Source organism: Ictidomys tridecemlineatus, chromosome 6, assembly GCF_052094955.1.
Source record: "Ictidomys tridecemlineatus isolate mIctTri1 chromosome 6, mIctTri1.hap1, whole genome shotgun sequence".
Taxonomy (NCBI): Eukaryota; Metazoa; Chordata; class Mammalia; order Rodentia; family Sciuridae; genus Ictidomys; species Ictidomys tridecemlineatus.
The window spans coordinates 38,504,874-38,523,885 of NC_135482.1; the positions used below are offsets into that span (position 1 = coordinate 38,504,874).

General features: G+C 31.5%; 1 protein-coding gene across 7 annotated transcripts in view; it reads right to left on the reverse strand.

Annotated features, from left to right (window-relative positions):
- Nav3 (neuron navigator 3) overlaps positions 1 to 19,012 on the reverse strand; it is a 781,792-nt gene that overhangs the window by 204,684 nt on the left and 558,096 nt on the right. For all 7 annotated transcript variants that reach the window (XM_040280283.2, XM_040280282.2, XM_040280278.2 and 4 more), the window contains 2 exons: positions 16,122 to 16,194; positions 13,288 to 13,471 (listed from right to left, as the gene is read on the reverse strand). In XM_040280283.2, coding sequence (XP_040136217.2) covers positions 13,288 to 13,471; positions 16,122 to 16,194 — 257 coding nt within the window. The remainder of the gene's footprint in view (positions 1 to 13,287; positions 13,472 to 16,121; positions 16,195 to 19,012) is intronic.

Sequence of the window (19,012 nt, forward strand, 5' to 3'; positions counted from 1 at the left end):
AAGAGGGCTAGGAATATAGCTGAGTGGTAGCAATCCTGGGTTCAATCCCTATAAAATTTTAGAATTTCCCTTAAATTTACTAGAAATGCCTTAAGAAAAAAAAGCTGAAAGTAAACTTCCTAAGATACATTATAATTAAATATAATTTTGAAAGTCTTCTGCTAAGAATTTTTAGACCGGAGAATGAACTTGGAAAATAGGAAAGCACATTTACTAAATATTTAAGAATGAGATAGACTGAAATACATTTCTTTATACTGGAGATCCTATGATTGATCGAGGTGGAAATAAATCGTATATTCAGAATTAAGATTTAAATATTTCCTTAAGCCAGAATCCTCCTTTACTATGAAGATTTTCCTTTCTGTAGGAGCTTTGCAAACTGTTACAGAATGATAGCTGGTAAGATATGAACTCAAGAAAGAGTATACATTCACTTTTGCAAATACATCTTTTGTATCCTCAAAATCATGTTTCTTCAAAAAATATTTAAGATATTTTGCAACAATATGCATGTCAGAACATGTGACAAAATTCTTTATCCTTATACTTGAATTTTGCTGAGAATGCACTGAAGATATTTATTCACTTACCCATAAATGAATGAGTCAGAAACTTAGCTTTCTTCCACATGTGTTTCTTTTTAGTAGCTGGGTGGCTGAAATATCATCCCAATTGCATTTAAGACAGGTTATTGTGATAACTTATCCCATTAGTGAAATATGGCATGAAAATATATTATAACCTCTGTCTTATCTTAAATTTCTACAGACAGTTAATAAGGCCACCTGCACAGTTTGCTCTTGAGAGATCTCAAATCAGTAACTAAAGAGGGAGATGCATGTGTAAGATATATCACCATCAAAGTCTCCTACTCTTTTAGGAATGTTGGACTCCAAGATAAAGAACTCAGGAAACCAGACTCATATTTCTTTCACAATGTCATTGTAAATTAGATTTTCCACAATGCTTTTACTTAAACATAGCTCAGAACACTATACTGTTCCATGGATCATTTTCCATTTACAATTTTCAGTATGGAATGAAATTACATCTTAATATGTTGAGAGCTCCATTATAAAAGTTCATTTTAATACAACCACCTTTAAAAACAAAAAAACTGGACCCTGAAGAATGGACAAAGCCATTTTGTTAACCCCCAAATTTAAACTAACTTAGGAAAAGACCACCCAGATTAGTGAAAAATTGCATTATTTAATATTTCCAAAGACTTGCAACATGTTGTAGTCACACAAAATACATTAACTATTTTAAGTACATATGCTTATGAAAATGACTTTTAATTATGACCTTTATAAAATGATTAGATAAACTCATAAAGTATGTGAAGACTTACAAGAAAGTTTATTTTATTGAGTCTGTAATTAGGCTATTCTTAATTTATGGCAAAGTAAATATAATAATCACAACAATCAGTTACATATTATTTAGAGGAGGCTGTAGCCTCAAAACATTTCTCATAGTAAACTTTGGTCAAGTCTGCCTCCCAGCCTTGAGAACCAGCAGGGAGATAAGGTTGGTTTTAAAAATCTACCTTATGAGGCTAAGAGGTCAATCAGAAAGTGGGAGACAGTGAGCAGAAGGAAGGAAGCAAATACGAAGAAGCTAGGGTTGAAAGTGAGCTTTGCAATGAAGACAGGACCTTAACCAATGGTTAAAGTCTCAAAATCAAAATGACTTCAGTTGCTGAAATGTGCAGGCACTGAGATCCAATTCTACCTGTACTTAGTTGTCCCTGATTACAACTTGGATTTCCTTGTATACCCAGCTCTAGGAAAATACAAATTTTCATCCTGACAAGAATAGTATAGTTTTTAAGACAGTTATATTTTCCATTGTAAGAAATTAATAGATTAATATGTAATAATTTATTAATAAAATTATTTCATTTGATATAAAATTACAAGTACAATAAGTCTACTGCTAGTACTTTATTTAAGAAGAGACTGCCTTTAAAACACTAAAAATCAAGTGTTTATAAATAGAACCAAATTAACGTTAGGAAGAAAACACCCAAGAAATGTATACAAAGGAAATCAAAATGTCCTGTGGTAACGTTTTAAATAAATGATGAATTAAAAACGAGTGTCTGTGAATCACAGCTCCATGATCACACACATTTCACATTAAAAACAAGATTGGCAGCTTTAAGACTAAGTTATAAAAACTTGGCTATTTGTTTTTATTTAGACACTTAAATCCCTAATATATAATCATTTAAATTCTCTAAATCAAGAACCAGTTTAATACTTTAAAATATGTTTCAATTCAGTAATTACTTTGGAAAGATAGCACATAATTATGATGTTTCATATTACAACCAGAAAATAGTTCAGTTCATTGATTTTGATTTTAAGGAAAACATGTTTCCATTTTATTTTTTGAGATTTAGACTTATGTATAACTCTCTTTTCCCTTATTTGGTGCCACTAATGCACTAATGTATTGATAAAGGAAAAACAAAAGTTTAAGTTTATAAATGAAGCAAAACAGGACAGAAGAAAAGGGCCATTGAGGAACAAGAGTGTTCAGCAGATTTTGGAGAACCCAAATAAATGGCTTAATGAAGAGTAAGGAAAGCCTTACCCTATGCACACATTGTGGAAGGGTTCAGTATGGAAGAGTAAGTAGGGAAGCCAGACTAGGAAATTCCAGAAAAGGGGGAAATTAAATTAATGCCTGTCAATCCCCATCTGTGATCATTCTATGGCCAAGGGTTTTAATGGGCAAAAATAAAACAAAACTAACCATCTGAACAAATAAGAAAGAGTTTTAACTATAATAAATAAATAATTCCAGGAATAAGCAATACAAAAAATACAAAAAAGGCTGCTGAAATGCAGGGATTCCTTAGTTTGCTTGGAATGATGCCCATGGAGCATTATAAAATGAGCCATGCCTCATATTTAAAATATATGTCATTTTATGCTTAAATTCAAACAAATATAAATACTCTCTAGACTTTTAGAAAGGCCTTGAAAAGGAAAGAGTCAGATTTGTCTTCATTCTGCAGAACATATTTATAAAATGTGTTTATTATATAAACACTCCACTGGTTTTCAACATTTAGAATCAACCTATATCAAGAATGTACAAAAATCTCTTGTGTGTACAAAATAGAATGTTAATCTTATAAATATTGAAAATGAAAAATGGCTTGGAAATTGTTAGTGCATGCATGGAAACTGAACAAAAGTGTTAATCTCATGTTTTACTAAAGAGAATGACAAAAGTTACTCTATAGTTCATTGAAAAGCAATAAAGATATTATTTTGTTTTACAAATTTACAAAGCTAACAAATTAAAAATAAACTAAAAGAATAGAATATTGCTACCTCAGAAGCATTCCTAGAAAGGCTTGTTTATGTGAATATAAACATATCTTTATTGATAAAAATTATATATATCTATATTTCAAAAATTATATATATATATATATATGTATCTTTCTATAACTCCTCCCTCCAGTTCTCTATTGAGTAGATGCCAATCTAGTTACCAAAGGGACTATTCCACTGAATGTAGCTGACATAACTTTCCTATGCACATATATGAATATTCCACAGTGAATCTCAACATCCTGTACATCCACAAGACTGGGATTCTAATTAGAATAAGATACATTTCATGTTTGTATACATATGTCAAAATAGATTCTACTGTCATGTATAACTAAAAAGAACAAATGAAATTTTTTTTTACATCTCCAGCGCAAAATCCCTGGGTCGGGTCTTAGCACTCATCCTTCTGATTTGCAATATTTGATACTATTGAGGTCCAGTAGATAATGGTTACTAACACAAGGTCTGTTGTCAGAATTCCTGGATTCAGTTGAGAGATTAGTCTCTGTGAAACTCTGTACACGTTAATTGATCTTTTCATTTTTCAGTTTTCTTCTCTGAAAAGTAAGATCAGTGCCTGTGTTATACACAGGATTGCCTTGAGGATTATAAAAGATTGAATGTGGGTGAAAACTATTTAGAACAGCAATTGCAACATGATGGGGCTACCCATTAACTATTCCCATCCATCTTTCCCTCCTCCTTGGAATGGTTCCTTCACTTGCTTTCCAGGACACTAAGTTTTCCTGGTTTTCTTCCCAATTTACTATCTGAACTGTTAAAATTTCCTCTTCCAGGTCTTGCTGTTTCCTTAATCTCTAATCACTGGTGGTCTCCTCACCCAACACCTTAGTTATCTTCATCTGTACACAGATTATGCTGAGTTTACTGTCTAGTCTCATAGATTTTTATAAATTTTATAGGTAATATCTCCACAATTTTTATCTATAAACTCAAACTTCAGTCTGGCAGTTCCAATGGTCTCCTTAATATTTCCAGCCAGATATAACTCACAGACTTTCTAAGATGACACATCAATAAGCGGATATTTTACATTCCCCTACCAAAACTGCTCTTCCTACATTCTTTTCAGTCAGTAAATGGAAGTCCCATTTTCTAACAGCCAATACTAATAATGTTAGCATCTCCTTCCTGTTGACTCTTTCCATTAGAAATCTGTCAGTTTATTTTACTGAGACTGCCATTAAAATACATTTGGAACTTCTCTCCATTTTTACTATGGTATTCCAAGCTTTTCTCCATGATTCTATGCTATCTCCTATCCCAATGCATTCCATTCTCAGTACAATAGCCAGAAAGATGCCTTCCTTTTTCTGTTTGCATCCTCCTCATGGAGCACTAGCTTTCCAGCTTGCCAGGATTAAGCCTGTCTTTACAGTGATGACAGAGCCATACTAACGTCTTACTTGTCTTTTTTTGAATTATATCCTACTCTTTGGCTTCCTTTCCTCTGAACCATTCCAACTGGATGTTTTCTCTTTTTGATGTAAACCAAATAGGCTCCTAACTCGGGGTTGGAGGGCTTGTTCATCTGTCAGCCTGAAACCCTTGCTGTTACCAAACACCAAGTGCTCTTGTTACTGGGATTGGTATCATCATCTCAGTGAGGTCCTCCTCAGTATCCTATTTAAATTTGCAAAAATGTGTCTCTTAGGCTTGATGACCCCTTTTCTGATTTCTTTTTCTCCAATATCAGTGTCAAAATCATTACAACATACTTTATTTTTCCACTGTTTGTCACCCATGACTAGAAAGGGAGCTTCAAGAGAACAAGGATTTTAAAAATCTATTTCATCCTCTACCATATTTCCAGTGCCCATTAGATTATTTGGAGCATCCTAAGGGTTTAAAGAATATTTTTAAACAAATGAATGAAGAGTGATAGATGGAGAATTATGAATCAAAATATAATGACCAAAACAGATAAATAAGAACTATTCTAGAAGTATTTTATTCACTTATGTGAGAGTAACTACTAAAGATAATACTTAAAACACAATAAAATATATAAAAAAGTAATACCTAAAATAATTAAAGAGGTTACCTGTGTATAGTTAGATGGCTTGGAAAGGAGTAAGCATTATTAATAGGTTATTACTTTTAATTATGAAGATATTATTGTGAATCATTTTAATATATTAAATAAATTCAGAAGTGGAATGCACATGTGTGATTAGAGAATGTGACAAAAGAGGTAACCGTGATGAGATTAGCAATGTTTCTAATGTGGGTCAATGTATTTTATTATATATGTGACATGTTCTTTAAGTGGGGGAAGGAAAGTTGAAAACAGCTACTTTGTTTATTAGATGCTAAGTGGATACTAAGTAGGCATTTTACCCATAAATCTGTTCATGTAGTTTCTTCAACACCCTCATGGGGCAGTTATCACCATTCTAGCATTTCAGGTAAGGAGACCAGAATTTGAGCAGATTAACTTCACCTGTCTAGTGCCACTCCACTGGGAATAAACAGGTAGGATTTAAACACAGTTTGCCAGACTCTTTATGACAAAAACTATATAAATGTGTCTTCATCTACAAAAACATAATTACTCAGGGTTCTCAAGCTGTCTAGATAATGAAATAAAAGCATAGAACTGAACCTAAATATGTATGTGTGTGTTGTATGCTCAGGATCATGCTCACATTTAAATTTTTTTTGTTTTAATTAGTTATATACGATAGTAGAATGCATTTATGTACTTTGATATATCATATGTAGATGGGATAAAATTTCGCATTTTTCTGAGTGTACATGTTGCAGAATCATATTGGTCATATAGTCACATATTTACATACATTAATGATATCTGTTAATATTCTACTATTTTTCCTATCCCCCATACCCTCTACTCCCCTCCCATCACACACATTTTTGATTAAACACTCCACTCTTGATTTTCAAATTGCATCAAAGAAGAAACTCTTTCTCTTCAATTATATCTATGCCTGAAAAAAAATCCTGCTTTTGTTGTGTTAAGATTCATAAATGTCCCTTTTCCTTTTTCTGTTTTGTTTAACGTTTAATTGATTCACTGACTTTTAAAAGAACACACTATAGGCCACAACACAGAACTGAGTCAAGCAACTAATTGAAGCCAGGTTCATGAAGGCTTAAATTACCAAAGCCTTCCTGTCATCTTAAATTAAACTTCCTTATATACTTTTCAAGATTTATAACCCCAGGCTGAAAAGCTGTAAACCGTCCCAGTTTTAGAGTGAATCTCCCAGAAGGAAATGATATTTCCTGGAAAAGAACCCCTGGAAGGCAAATGGCCTCAATGGGAAGAAGGCTCCAAGAGCAATGTGTGTGGCAGGGGTCAGGAAAACCTTAGGAAGGGTCTGGGAAGGGAACGGTCACTCAGAGAACATGTATCCAGGGATTTTGCAATTAAACTTGTGAGTCGTACAGGAGGAAGTTCATCTCACACAGAAAGTGAACATACTTTTTATTTGCTCTTAAAAAATGAAAAGTAGAAAGGCAGATGACCTTCTGTAGACATTATAATTTTTTTAGATGTTGATGGGTTTTATTTTATTCATGTATTTATATGCGGTGCTAAGAATCAAACCCAATGCCTCACAAATGCTAGGCAAGTGCTCCACCACTGAGCCACAACCCCAGCCCCTATAATTTCTGAAACTCCTAAAATAACTATTTTTCATTTAGAAAGACTCACTGTGATCCCTGCTTTTGTCACTTCTATTATCCAAGTGATTTCTTACTTCCATTTTCCATTCTACAGTTTCCTTTATGTTTCAATTCTATAAAGCATAAACTAAAACATTTCTTCATGTGATTTAATACTACCACTTGTGAATTGATAAAAGTGGCCAACTCTTTGATAACAGGATGAAAGGTAATTTAATAATCTCAACCAAAATTAATATAAAGGGCCTGCATTTTAAGAAAAATCACACACACACACACACACACACACACACACACACACATTCTTTTTTTTTTTTAGGTTTCGGCAAATAAATGCTCATGTTTTCTATGTGCTAGCATCATAATACTTTATATTTAACTAATTAGTACCTAAGAAAAATAAATTTTCATCTTATAACTATTTTCACTATGGTGTATTCCTAGATATTCTTAGGAGAATCATACATTCATTTACCAGGTACTGTCTGCTGGTTTCATGTGCCAGTTACTGTATATAGTTTTACTGAAATTTAACTTTTTTCCTTTCCTCTTTTGCCAAAATGGAATAGATGAAAAAGTATTATCAGTAGACATGCCTAAGACATATTTCTTGATGGAAATAATTCTTCTGAGTTTGAAAATTATAGGATTCTTTTTACCATGTATTATAGAACAACAAAGAGGGTTTCTTCCATCTCCTAATTAATGATAATAGAAAATAGCCATGATTCCAACACTTATAGAAAATTTTTTTGGACTTAATTAAAACATTTCTCATATTTACCCTCCTGAAGAGTGAAATTTTAACCTACCCTTTTTAAAAAAAATAAAAAGAAAAGCTAGAACTATAGAATGAGCTGGATTTTTAATATTAAATAAATAAAAGTAAGATGGTTAATATTTTGTATTATACTAAGGTGTTTAAATTTCATCCATTTGAAGTTTGTCCAAAGAACACCAAATTTAAATTAAATCTAAATTTAATTATTAAATAGACTAAAATTTTGAGAACTTACTTATTTGTTTAATAAATCTTGACCACTCCAAATATAACCAAATATGTTCCTCAGAATAATTTAGCAAATTTAGAATCTGAGACCCAGTTTTATTTGTATACATTCTGTATTTAATTAGATATTTTAATGCAAGTAGATAATTAAGTCAAATGATAAAGCTGATCAGTGTTCAAGATATCCACTTTTCTTCATTTATCATTAATTCAAACCACATAATTCAAATCATGTGGCTTTAAAAAGTACTTTTCCTTTTGTAACTTTAAATTATATTGTCAAGATATGGGCAATTCTTCATAATAATATTATTTACTAACAAACTGAACATCTTAAGAGATGATACCTTTATGTCAGTATGTTTAGTATCAGTATGTTTTTACTAGTCTGTTATAAAAATTGAAAAGAAGTTGAAAGTATGTCCTACCAACTGTCAATTAGATGTGTCATTTTTTAAGATGTATCAGTTTTCTTAATCAGTGATCTAAGCAAAGCATGACAAAAAAAGAAATTATAAACATTAAGTGGCTTTAAGTTGCCAGTGACGACATTATGCTGCCAAGCACTTCACTCACATAGCTTATTTATTTTTCACCATACCCAAAATGCTATCCATCTTGATACTCTACACCAAACAGAAGTCACATTCAATATTGGAGGCAGCCACACTTCAGAGTGACTACCACACGTAACAATCAGAAACAAAGGGAACCTAATGTTTACATTAAATAGACAAATGACCTAAGAATGATATGATATGGGATAAATTTGGATAGCAACAAAGAGTTCAGTGCATGTTGGCAATCTCAGATGTAAACTATATTGAAACTAACAGGTGGTCAATATCATGAGTACCCTCAAATCAAAAACATATCCAGTGATCTTTACTAATTTTATAAATACATATAGGTTTAATTTTTAATGTCTTCAAATTTTACTTATAATTATTTTTATGGTTATTTTTTATATTTTTTTCAATTGATAAAATATTTGTGCATATTTGTGGGGGTATAGTATGACTTTCAATAAATGTATATAATGTGTAATGATCAGATCAGAGTAATTGGCATTAATCATTTCTTTGTGCTGGAAACATTCAAAATCCTTTCTATTAGCTATTTGGAAATAGTTAATTAATTGCTGTTAAATATAGTTAACCTATATAAAACATTATATAGGTGTTATAAAATGTTAGAAGTTACACCTCTTATCAAGCTCCACTCCTGTTCTGATTAACCACCCTCTCTTCATCTCCATATCCCCCCACAACTTTCTCTGTCCCTAGTAACAACTATTCTATTCTCTGTTTTTAGCGTTCACAAATAAGTGAGACTATATGGCATTTGTCTTTCTGTGTCTGTATAACTATAAATCTCATAAAGCTTTCCTACTTTACATTGGAAGCAGCAATAACACAGATTCATAGATCTTACAATAATTCATTTGATATTTAATTATCAAGAACCTATTAAGTGTAAGAGTCTGTGCTAATCTTTGGACTACAGCAGTAGCCAACACAGAAAACTCCTGGTGTCCTTACAGGGCTTCCATTCTAGAAGGGGGGCATTGGAGGTAGTGAACAATGAATATAAAAATTAAGTAAATCTTAAGTAGAGAGTAATTAGAATTACAGAAAAAGAGAAAGTACAGTAACATCCAATGTGGAGTGGGGATGAGCAGACTATAGCATTAAAAGTGAGGTTAAAGTAAGTGTGGTTGAGAAGGTAACATGTGAGCAATTAACTTAAAGGAGGTAAGAGGGTTAGCCATGGACATACTGGGGAATGGTGCTTTAGGCAGAGGAACTGGGTAGAGCAGGCTTTCTAAGATGGGAATAGGGCTGCACCCTGAGAGACTATTTTCAGAATTTGTACCAGGAAATAACATGTGCCAGGCAAACTCAAAGTGTTTAATGTGCACATGTAACCCCTAAACAACCTTATGACATCAGTGTCATTGTAAATTATTTTCTAACAAGTGAGAAACTTAAGCACAAAGAAGTTGAACGATCATACAATGTGGAATTGATTGAATTAGGATCCAGTTCTCAGAGTGTGATTCCATAGGAGCACTGGATAGTTAGAGCTTTAGATGTGATTTGAACAGGCCACACATGTGCATTCATGCTCACAGGTCTGCAGACACACCCACACGCCCACAGTGCTGTGTACACACTCAGTGGAAGAGAGCTGACAGGGGAGAGGAAGACAGTCTGCTGTCCACATTTTATTCCTCCTATTTCATGTTGGATATTTTTTTCTTTTGTAAATTTCACTTCTTAACCTTCAGATTGAAATGTTTATGTGAAAGATGTTTAAATTGTTTGAAAACAACTGGAGTTATTTTCAGAATAGCAAAACTAAATTAAAAATTCTTATTGTGTAACATAAATATTATGGAGATATATACAATTTATTTTAAATAAAGGGAACAAAACTTAAGTGCTTTCACTGAAATGAAACAAAGTGCCCTAAGAAATTCTTATTAATCTACAGAAAAAATATGAGAACATTTTCCAAAAAAATACAAGCTTTCATCTAAACTATTTACTTTGGAGAAATCAATACAAAGGCATCATAAATCATGATTTATGACTCATGCCTCCAGAAAATGAAGATAAATGTGTCACTGAGATATTTTTCTGCATTAGTTCTCTTGGTTTTAACACAAAAATACTACATTTCTTTCCCATGCATGTTATCACTATAAACTTTTAAAAAATTCTTTATATTGTTACAGATAATTCTACATAAATTATAATTCTTGGACTAATTCAGTATACACCAAATATATATGAATGAGACTATATATTAATACCTGAAATATAACATTCTTCAAAATGTATAATAAATTGTATAAAAACTGACTTTGAATTCCTTTATATCAGGGTCATGAGTACTGCATTCAGTAAAGTGAGCACCACACAAACGTATTAAATATCAGTTAAAAAGCAGCTTAATCCTATTTATTTGAAGAAAAATTATCCAAATGTTTAGTTCCACCTTAAAGTATACTGATGAAAAGAATACTTTTCATAAAATCTTGCAATAAAAACAAAATATCTTTCCCTAAAATAGTGTAAAGTCTCTAACTATAATATTTTAAAATATCCTACAATTTCATAATAGCCAGAGAGATAGGAAAGGAAACCTTTCCTCCAAATGGTCATAATTACCAGGAAATTTTGAACAAGAAAATCTGGACAAAAAAAATTCTTCATGACAGATAAAGAAACAGTGAGGTAAAGTACCTCCCAATGATATTCCATAGCACTTCCAGCATCAACATGATTTGTAGAAAATTACTTAAGTTATTTCTTCAGTTACTTTTCTTACCTCTTATCCATTTTAATTGCTTAAACCAAACTATACGAAATATTATTTCGAGAACTTTTCAAAATTTAGGTATCTTTATACCAAACACACACATACACATAGTAAATATGAAATGGTGTTTCCTGTTTTGTCTTCTTGATTATTGGGGTTCAAGGAACTTACATTAACAAGTTTTTAAAATTTGACTCTGGTACAATTTTTCTTGACATCACAGAAAGTCAAGACAAGAATGGGAGGCTATCTGAATTCCTGAACAATGATAACCATCTCCCAACACTCCAGGGACTTTATACTACATACTATGTTTTTGCTAAGAATATGATCATTTTTCATAGATTTAAAACTTACCAATTAATAAAAATTTCCCAAAGAGAATAAAACTTACATATGAATATAGAGAAAGAAATAGTACTTTATATCAAGTAGCAAACAAATTCTAATGAGAGCTGAGTGACAGGTTAAAAGGGAAGGTGATTTCTCAATGGTTGAAGAATTACAATAAATGTAAAGTGGTCTGTGCATTTTGGAATTTTAGTTTTTGGGTTGAAATTTATTACCAAAAACAAATTCAGGGTAAATGGAGTATTACTAGGTTTTATGCTTAGATTCTAAGATGAAAAAACTTAATGTTTACATGTTTCCACTATATGTATAATTTTTAAAGATGATGAAAAGCATCTTTACATCCTCCTTCCTTAATATTCATTCATATTTATGCAATAGTGTTAATTTTAACAATGTCCTAGCCATTGCTCATAAACAAATGCTCTGATTTGCATAAAATTGGTTAACTTACATTTCATTTTATGGTAATTTTTTTTTATGTGTCCATTAGGTTATTCCATCAGACAATAAAGTCTGTTGGGATATTCCATCCCCACTCCAATAAAGGGTGTTGCTTTGAAGATATTTTGGGGATGTGATTAAAGTTCATAATCAGTTGACCTTATGTAAAGAAGATTACCTTACATAACTGGAATGCTCTGGAGACAATTTAGTGAAAGGTTCTAGAATTTGAACTGAAGCTTCCTTGAGGGAAGAAATTTTGCCTTGTGTTCAGCAGTTTCAGTTCATGACAAGAAAAATTTAACTAGCCCTTCCAGTTGGGTTGTCCGTCAGATTTCAAACTTATTTATCCAATCCTGACAACCATGAACCCTAATTCTAAACAATAAGTCTATTTAACTCTTATTTTTTTTTCCTGATTGAATACCGATTGATAAAATTCCAAAATTCCAAATTGAGGGGAAAAAAGTAAGGTTAGTAAGTTGCAAAGATTTCTGAGCACCCCACCCTAGGCTGTGTTTACATGTGCCAAGAGACTCAAATCAGACAGACATACATGTTTGTTTATATAAATACCCATTGTCTGTCTCTTTCTCAAACACACACACACACACACACACACACACACACACACACACACACACACATAATCTTAAATTAAAAACAGTAGGTTTCCACATGGTCAAATTCATATGTTGAACAGATCTGACATTTATGACAGATTTAATCAGTCAGAAGCATCAACAAAAGATAACTACGCAACGGGAGACCAGGACTCAGAGCACATTCTAAATACTAAAGTGATTTATAGAAGGAAGTAGCCATGTGATATTACTTACACCAAAGACATTTCACACAGTTTGATACAGGGCAACAATTATTTTAAGAAAACAAACAAAAATGTTTCTCCTAAAGGATAATAGATATTGCTTTTCCAACCAAAAAAAAAAAAAGAAAAGAAAAGAGTGGTTTTAACTTTTATAATATTAGTCAAATATTTCCATCACTCTAAAAACCTACATCAGTAAATTTTTGAAGTTGACAAAAAAATAACTTAGAAAACTCAAGTTGTATCTAGACAAGCTAATTTTCCCTGCATCCTCTGCTACCCTTCCTTACCTGGACTGCATATCTTGTTGGGTTTTGGCCTGATTGGCTTCCGACTGAGGCGAAGTGTGAGTGACTCTCTGCTGAAGTTCCACCAAGGACTGGTAGTACTGTTGTTGATGGTGTTGTTGCTGTTTGTAGCGAGACAAACTAAAAAACAGTCCTAGAATGGCTTTTAGGTTTCCATTTCTTATTTCTGTAGCAAATGGAAAATATAAAAAACAGTATCATATATTGAATATATTCTTTTTTTTTAACAAATGAAATTCTATATGCAATCCTCTTAAACCAAATCTATGAAGACAGAACTATGACTTCATTGTCTTGGTCGCAGTGTCAAAGGAATCTGGATTTCTGGAAACATGCTGACATTCCCAAGTAGCTAGGAATTTCAGGAAGAGAATGAAGGGATGAAGGAAGAGAGAACAAAACTCACTTAACTGAAATGCTGTTTTATCTGACCCTGAACTACAATTTTCCTAGAGTTAACTTCTTGGAAATGGATGTGCTTGCTCTCTTGTGCTAATCATTTGATTTAGTGCTCTGATTTCTTCACAAATAAATACACACAGCTGTTCCCAACATTGCAATGACTATGAACTAAAGAAAACAAACTACTTAAATTTTGTTATGCCTCAGTTGGATTTAGAGTAGCCAACATTCTTTCTAAATCACCCACTGATCAATTTATTTTACATATGTACATATGTCTATATCTTCCAAATTTACATATATATTTAACAAAAGACTATACTGTATCAATTTTTAAAATTCCAATCTTTCTATTTTTAATTCATGTTATATATTATTAAATAATAAATATCAGCTTATGTCACACTAAATAACAAAAATGAATAAATATAAGTAGAAATCTAGTTCTAACATGTAGGGCAGATGTTGAGTAATAACATTTTGAATAACGATTAAATTTATAAAGTCAGCTACAACATGAGCCTACTTTTTTCTTCTGCATTTATAATGTAACAATTAGAGAAGTAAGAAAAACTTCAAATAAAACTATATAACCTCTTATTTTAAATAAAACCTGCTATCGCCAATAAAACACGTCTACCTCCGTGGTCAAGGTTTTATGTCCCCTTATAGAGTTTAGGAGCACTAACAGGCTCTTTGGGTTTCTTGATCTTCTGATTGTTTATTGGTTCACACAAATGAAGAGTCCTGTAAAATGTGCCACTGAACTGTTCTTTTACTCTCCAATGCCCCCTCTGTTTCCATAATATAGAAAAATTGTCTTCATCAATCTGAAGATATAGTGAGAAACTATTAATTTTACCCTATAACCTTAATGATCTTGCTTGCAGAGTTTTTAAGAAAATTCATTGCTATTATGCATTTTTAATTCAGAACATCATTTTGGAGCATCATATAATTTTAAAAGACAAGTGGTAGTAGCCTTATATTGATAAAGGTTATCATGTGAGAAGGCAGAGACATAAAATGAACATTGGCAGCCTTTATAGCCTGCCTTTACCCACTTAGAAAGCAAAATAATTTCCTGGGAAATTTTATTCAATTATTATTCTAAGTAACAGAGTCACCAGTTAGGTTTACACCTAAGCTTACTGGCCATAAATCTATAGTTTAATTATGTAGCATAGCATATAAATATGAAAGAAACTTACAGGAAAATTAAATATAGAAGGGAAACTGAACAAAATAACTAGTAAATGTCCATTATTTCAGAAGCACACAACTTTTCTTATTCTAATGACAACAAAATTATAAAAACTTAAAATGGTCTAATATTTCTAATAATGCTGGCAAAAGCTTTTCAAAGCAAATTAATGGTAGTGAAAGCTGAACTATTAAAGTGTTTAGTAGTATCTAAATCATAACTTTAAATACATAAATCATATTCTAACTAAAAATTACTATTCTTGATGCATGTTCCAAAAGGACTTGCTATTTCATAATCTCAACAACTGATTTTTACTAACAGCATTTGAATATTTTGCAAAGGTCTACTAAAACTTACCAAATTTTGTATTTTACTTAGTACTTTTATCATTAATAATTCAAATAGACAAAAAGCTTATAACACGTTAATACATCTGACACGTAAGATTTAAAGTGACAAATGACTAGATGGAATAAATATTGATGAAGAATAAAATGACAGATGATAGAGAGAAGGAGATAGAAACATCATTTATTTTCAATTTTGGCAGTTTTCCTAATGTATGCTAATTTTTTACAAAATTTTGCCACTTCTATATGTGGAAGAAAAAGAGGCTATAAAACAAAGAAATAATCACAAGAGCAATTCAATCTCTTTCCACTTTGATATATTTCAATTTTTGTGATGATTTTTCAAATCTCTAATGATTTAAATGTTTACATATAATAGTGGTTAAAACTATTCCTATAATCATTTAAGACTCATGATGACTTATTTAAACTTGAAAAATGTTTGGCTATGACCACTAACTTGATTATACTATAGAAATGTTACTCATAAAATCATATTTGAGTTTTATTTACACTATTTTACCTGCATTATGTCCACTTGTTACCCAACATGGATCTAGCCATCTATTCATCTACTTAATAATCTAAAAATACTCAACATTAGTTATTACACATAGGCTGTGTTGATTTACCCCCATCCCATGAACACAGTCACAATAACAAAAGTTATTCTGGAAAACATTTAAGTGATTAAATGATATTAATTACCATTATGTTCATATTTCTGTTATTTTGGAAATATATCAGTTTCCTTTAACATGTGAAGGAGTTATATATTCCAAGATTATATTTCTTACATTACAAAAACTCTTAGATAACAATAATGCCACTTGTGACTACATGGTACTTTTCCTTACCTTCAGCAGAAAGACCTTGAACATTTACTCCTCTGGCTGCTAGAAAACTAAGGCAGACATCAACATTTTCAATCTGCAACATGAAAAGCAGTGAAAAAGGCAATTTAGAAGGTTGTTTTTGAATAAAAACATGAGTTAGAATGAAACCAGAAAGAAAGATAAAGAATGGATACTTTACATTCATTTCATTCTAGAGATCTCTTTACCAGAGTTTAACTAGAATTATTTTGGCTAATTACAGAGTGAATATAAAGCCTTCATTGTCCAGTTTGACAACTACAAACAATTCATAAGGGCCTGGTCAAGAATGGCATTTTGGTAGAGTAGCAACCCACCTACTTAACATAAAGCCAGATTATGTGCTTTAATGAGTGTCAATGAAAAATTTCCAAATGGGATGAGATTGCCATATGTGTCTCAGAATGTTAGGACAGTAGTAACAGAGATTCAGCCAGTAATACTGTTAAGGATTCCAAAAGAATATTGAAAAATAGACAAGTGGAAAAAGAGTTGTTAAGATGAAAGAAATGAGGCATATTTTCATTCTAAACCACAGAAAATCTTTATTTCAGAACTTGTATTTATATTTCTACAAAATTGAATAATCCTATAGTAAATAAAGGTATTAACTTTTCCACCTTAAAAGGGTGATATCCATACTTGTTTAAAAAATAATTATTGGTACATTAAAATTATACAAGGTCATGGGATTCATTATGCCATATTTGTATATTCACATAATATATTTTGTTATATTCTCATTCTTCAGTACCATCCCTTTCCCTCTGATAACCATTTAGTGTGAGGGGAAAGGAAAGGAAGAAAAAAATGACTGACTTATTTTATAAGTAAGAGGCTGATCTTAACATTGGCCATGGAGTTACGCAACTAAAAGACTTTCATAAAAGTACAGAAAGCTAGAAAATTCCATCTCTTTGTGAGCCCTTAAAAAAACCTATTCTATAAATCTTGGAATTCTAAAGTAAATAAGAAATTTAAAGTTAATAAATTGGGAAGGTATTAACTTCTGTCTTATTAAGCTCTTATCAAAGGCCAAGCATGAAGACACTTAATGTTCTGCCAGTGTCCACTTTAACTTAGAGTCATAGTAAAGTCAAAACATTTCTTTAAAAAATCAAAAGGAAAGATAAATTTATATATTTATACGAAATCCATCCTTATAAAATGAACAAACCATATTCCTTTTTAAGTGTAATTTTGCATAAAATTAATGTAATAGCCAATGAGATATCCTGTGATTGAAAATGGACACAGCCAAGGTATACACATTTCCTTTGAGGTAAAAAAGATTTTTATATTAATTCACTTCGTTTTACTGATATCTTTCTACTGCAAAAAATAATAGAGTTGAATGTGCTGATAACAATACAGCCTAATGAATTTTATCTGCCTATCAGTATCTGAATATCCAGCAAAGCTATAATGTTGAAATACACATCAAATCCTCTTTTTTGTTCTCAATTCACTTTGCTACTAGAAAATAATTAAATAAGAAATAAAAGGAGGAGCAAAGAGAAGAGGAAATGGATGAAACTGCATGTCCTATATCCATCCAGAGCAGTCTTTTAATTCTTCAAGTCCATTTAAATTTTTAAATAACAAGTGTTGATTGTGACTTAATATTGAAAAAAATGGATAAATATTTTTAAATGTTTGAAATAACAGTCCTGATGTTATTAATTTCATAGCAATTATAAGTCTTTTGTAGAAAATAGAAAAAATTCTGACTTAAATATGCCATTTAATAAAAAATATTAACAGGATGTTATCTTCTAAATTTGAATTACTTTTATGATAGATGAGCAGGTTAGTTGGGTGGGATAACCACAAAATACTAATAAATAGAGTCTTTAAGTTTGTAAGATACATTTTTCAGTCTACTTTTCAGTCAGCATATGAAATAGACTGATATCTAGTTTGGGTTTTAAAAACAAATGGCACTATATCAACATGAACCACAATTAGAAAAGAACCCTGGGGCTGGGCTGGGGCTCAGTGGTAGAGTGCTTGCCTCAGCACCATGCAAAAATAAAATAAAAGTATTGTGTTCATCTACAACTAAAAATATGTATATATATTTTTAAAAGAATTTTATAGCACACTTTTTTATATCTCTGTATATAAAGTAGGTTCACACCAATTCATGTCTTCATACACGTACTTTGGATAATGATGTCCATCACATTCCACCATCATTTCTAACTCCCTGCCCCCTCTCTTCCCCTCCCACCCCTCTCCCCTATCTAGAGTTCATCTATTCCTCCCATGCTCCCTCTCCCTACCCCATTATGAATCAGTCACCTTATATCAGAGAAAACATATAAAACCCAAATAGAGAAAAGTAAAAAGCAGACCTAATTCTTTTCAAGACTATTTCTCAAGGAGCATTCACCTTTTTTCCTCTATGTCATTCATTCTGAGCACCAGCAACCTAAAATAGTTCTATCAGGTCTCCATTATGACTATGGTAGCTAAGTAATAGCAAGAGAATAAATATTTGAATAAATTTCTAATATATCGACTAAAGGCTAATTTGTTTAAAACTCATTTACTTATCCAATAATATTGTCCCAGGCCAAAATGAATTTTTCTAATAATATAGTAGTATAATAAACATAACTTTAAAATCTTTTCCCTGATTAATTTCAGTCCTACATATTCAATCACACTTGTTAGTATTATGCTACATTTTTTACACAATCAAAATACATTACAGTATAAAGAAATGGCTTTGAGAAATCTTATTAAATTCCATTTATGTAGTCAGTTTCCTCACCATAGGCATACTTGAAAATAGTTTGGGTGGAATTTTTAACTATATGATATCATGCTTCAGTTACTGATTATTTTTACTTTGATAAATTCTAGAG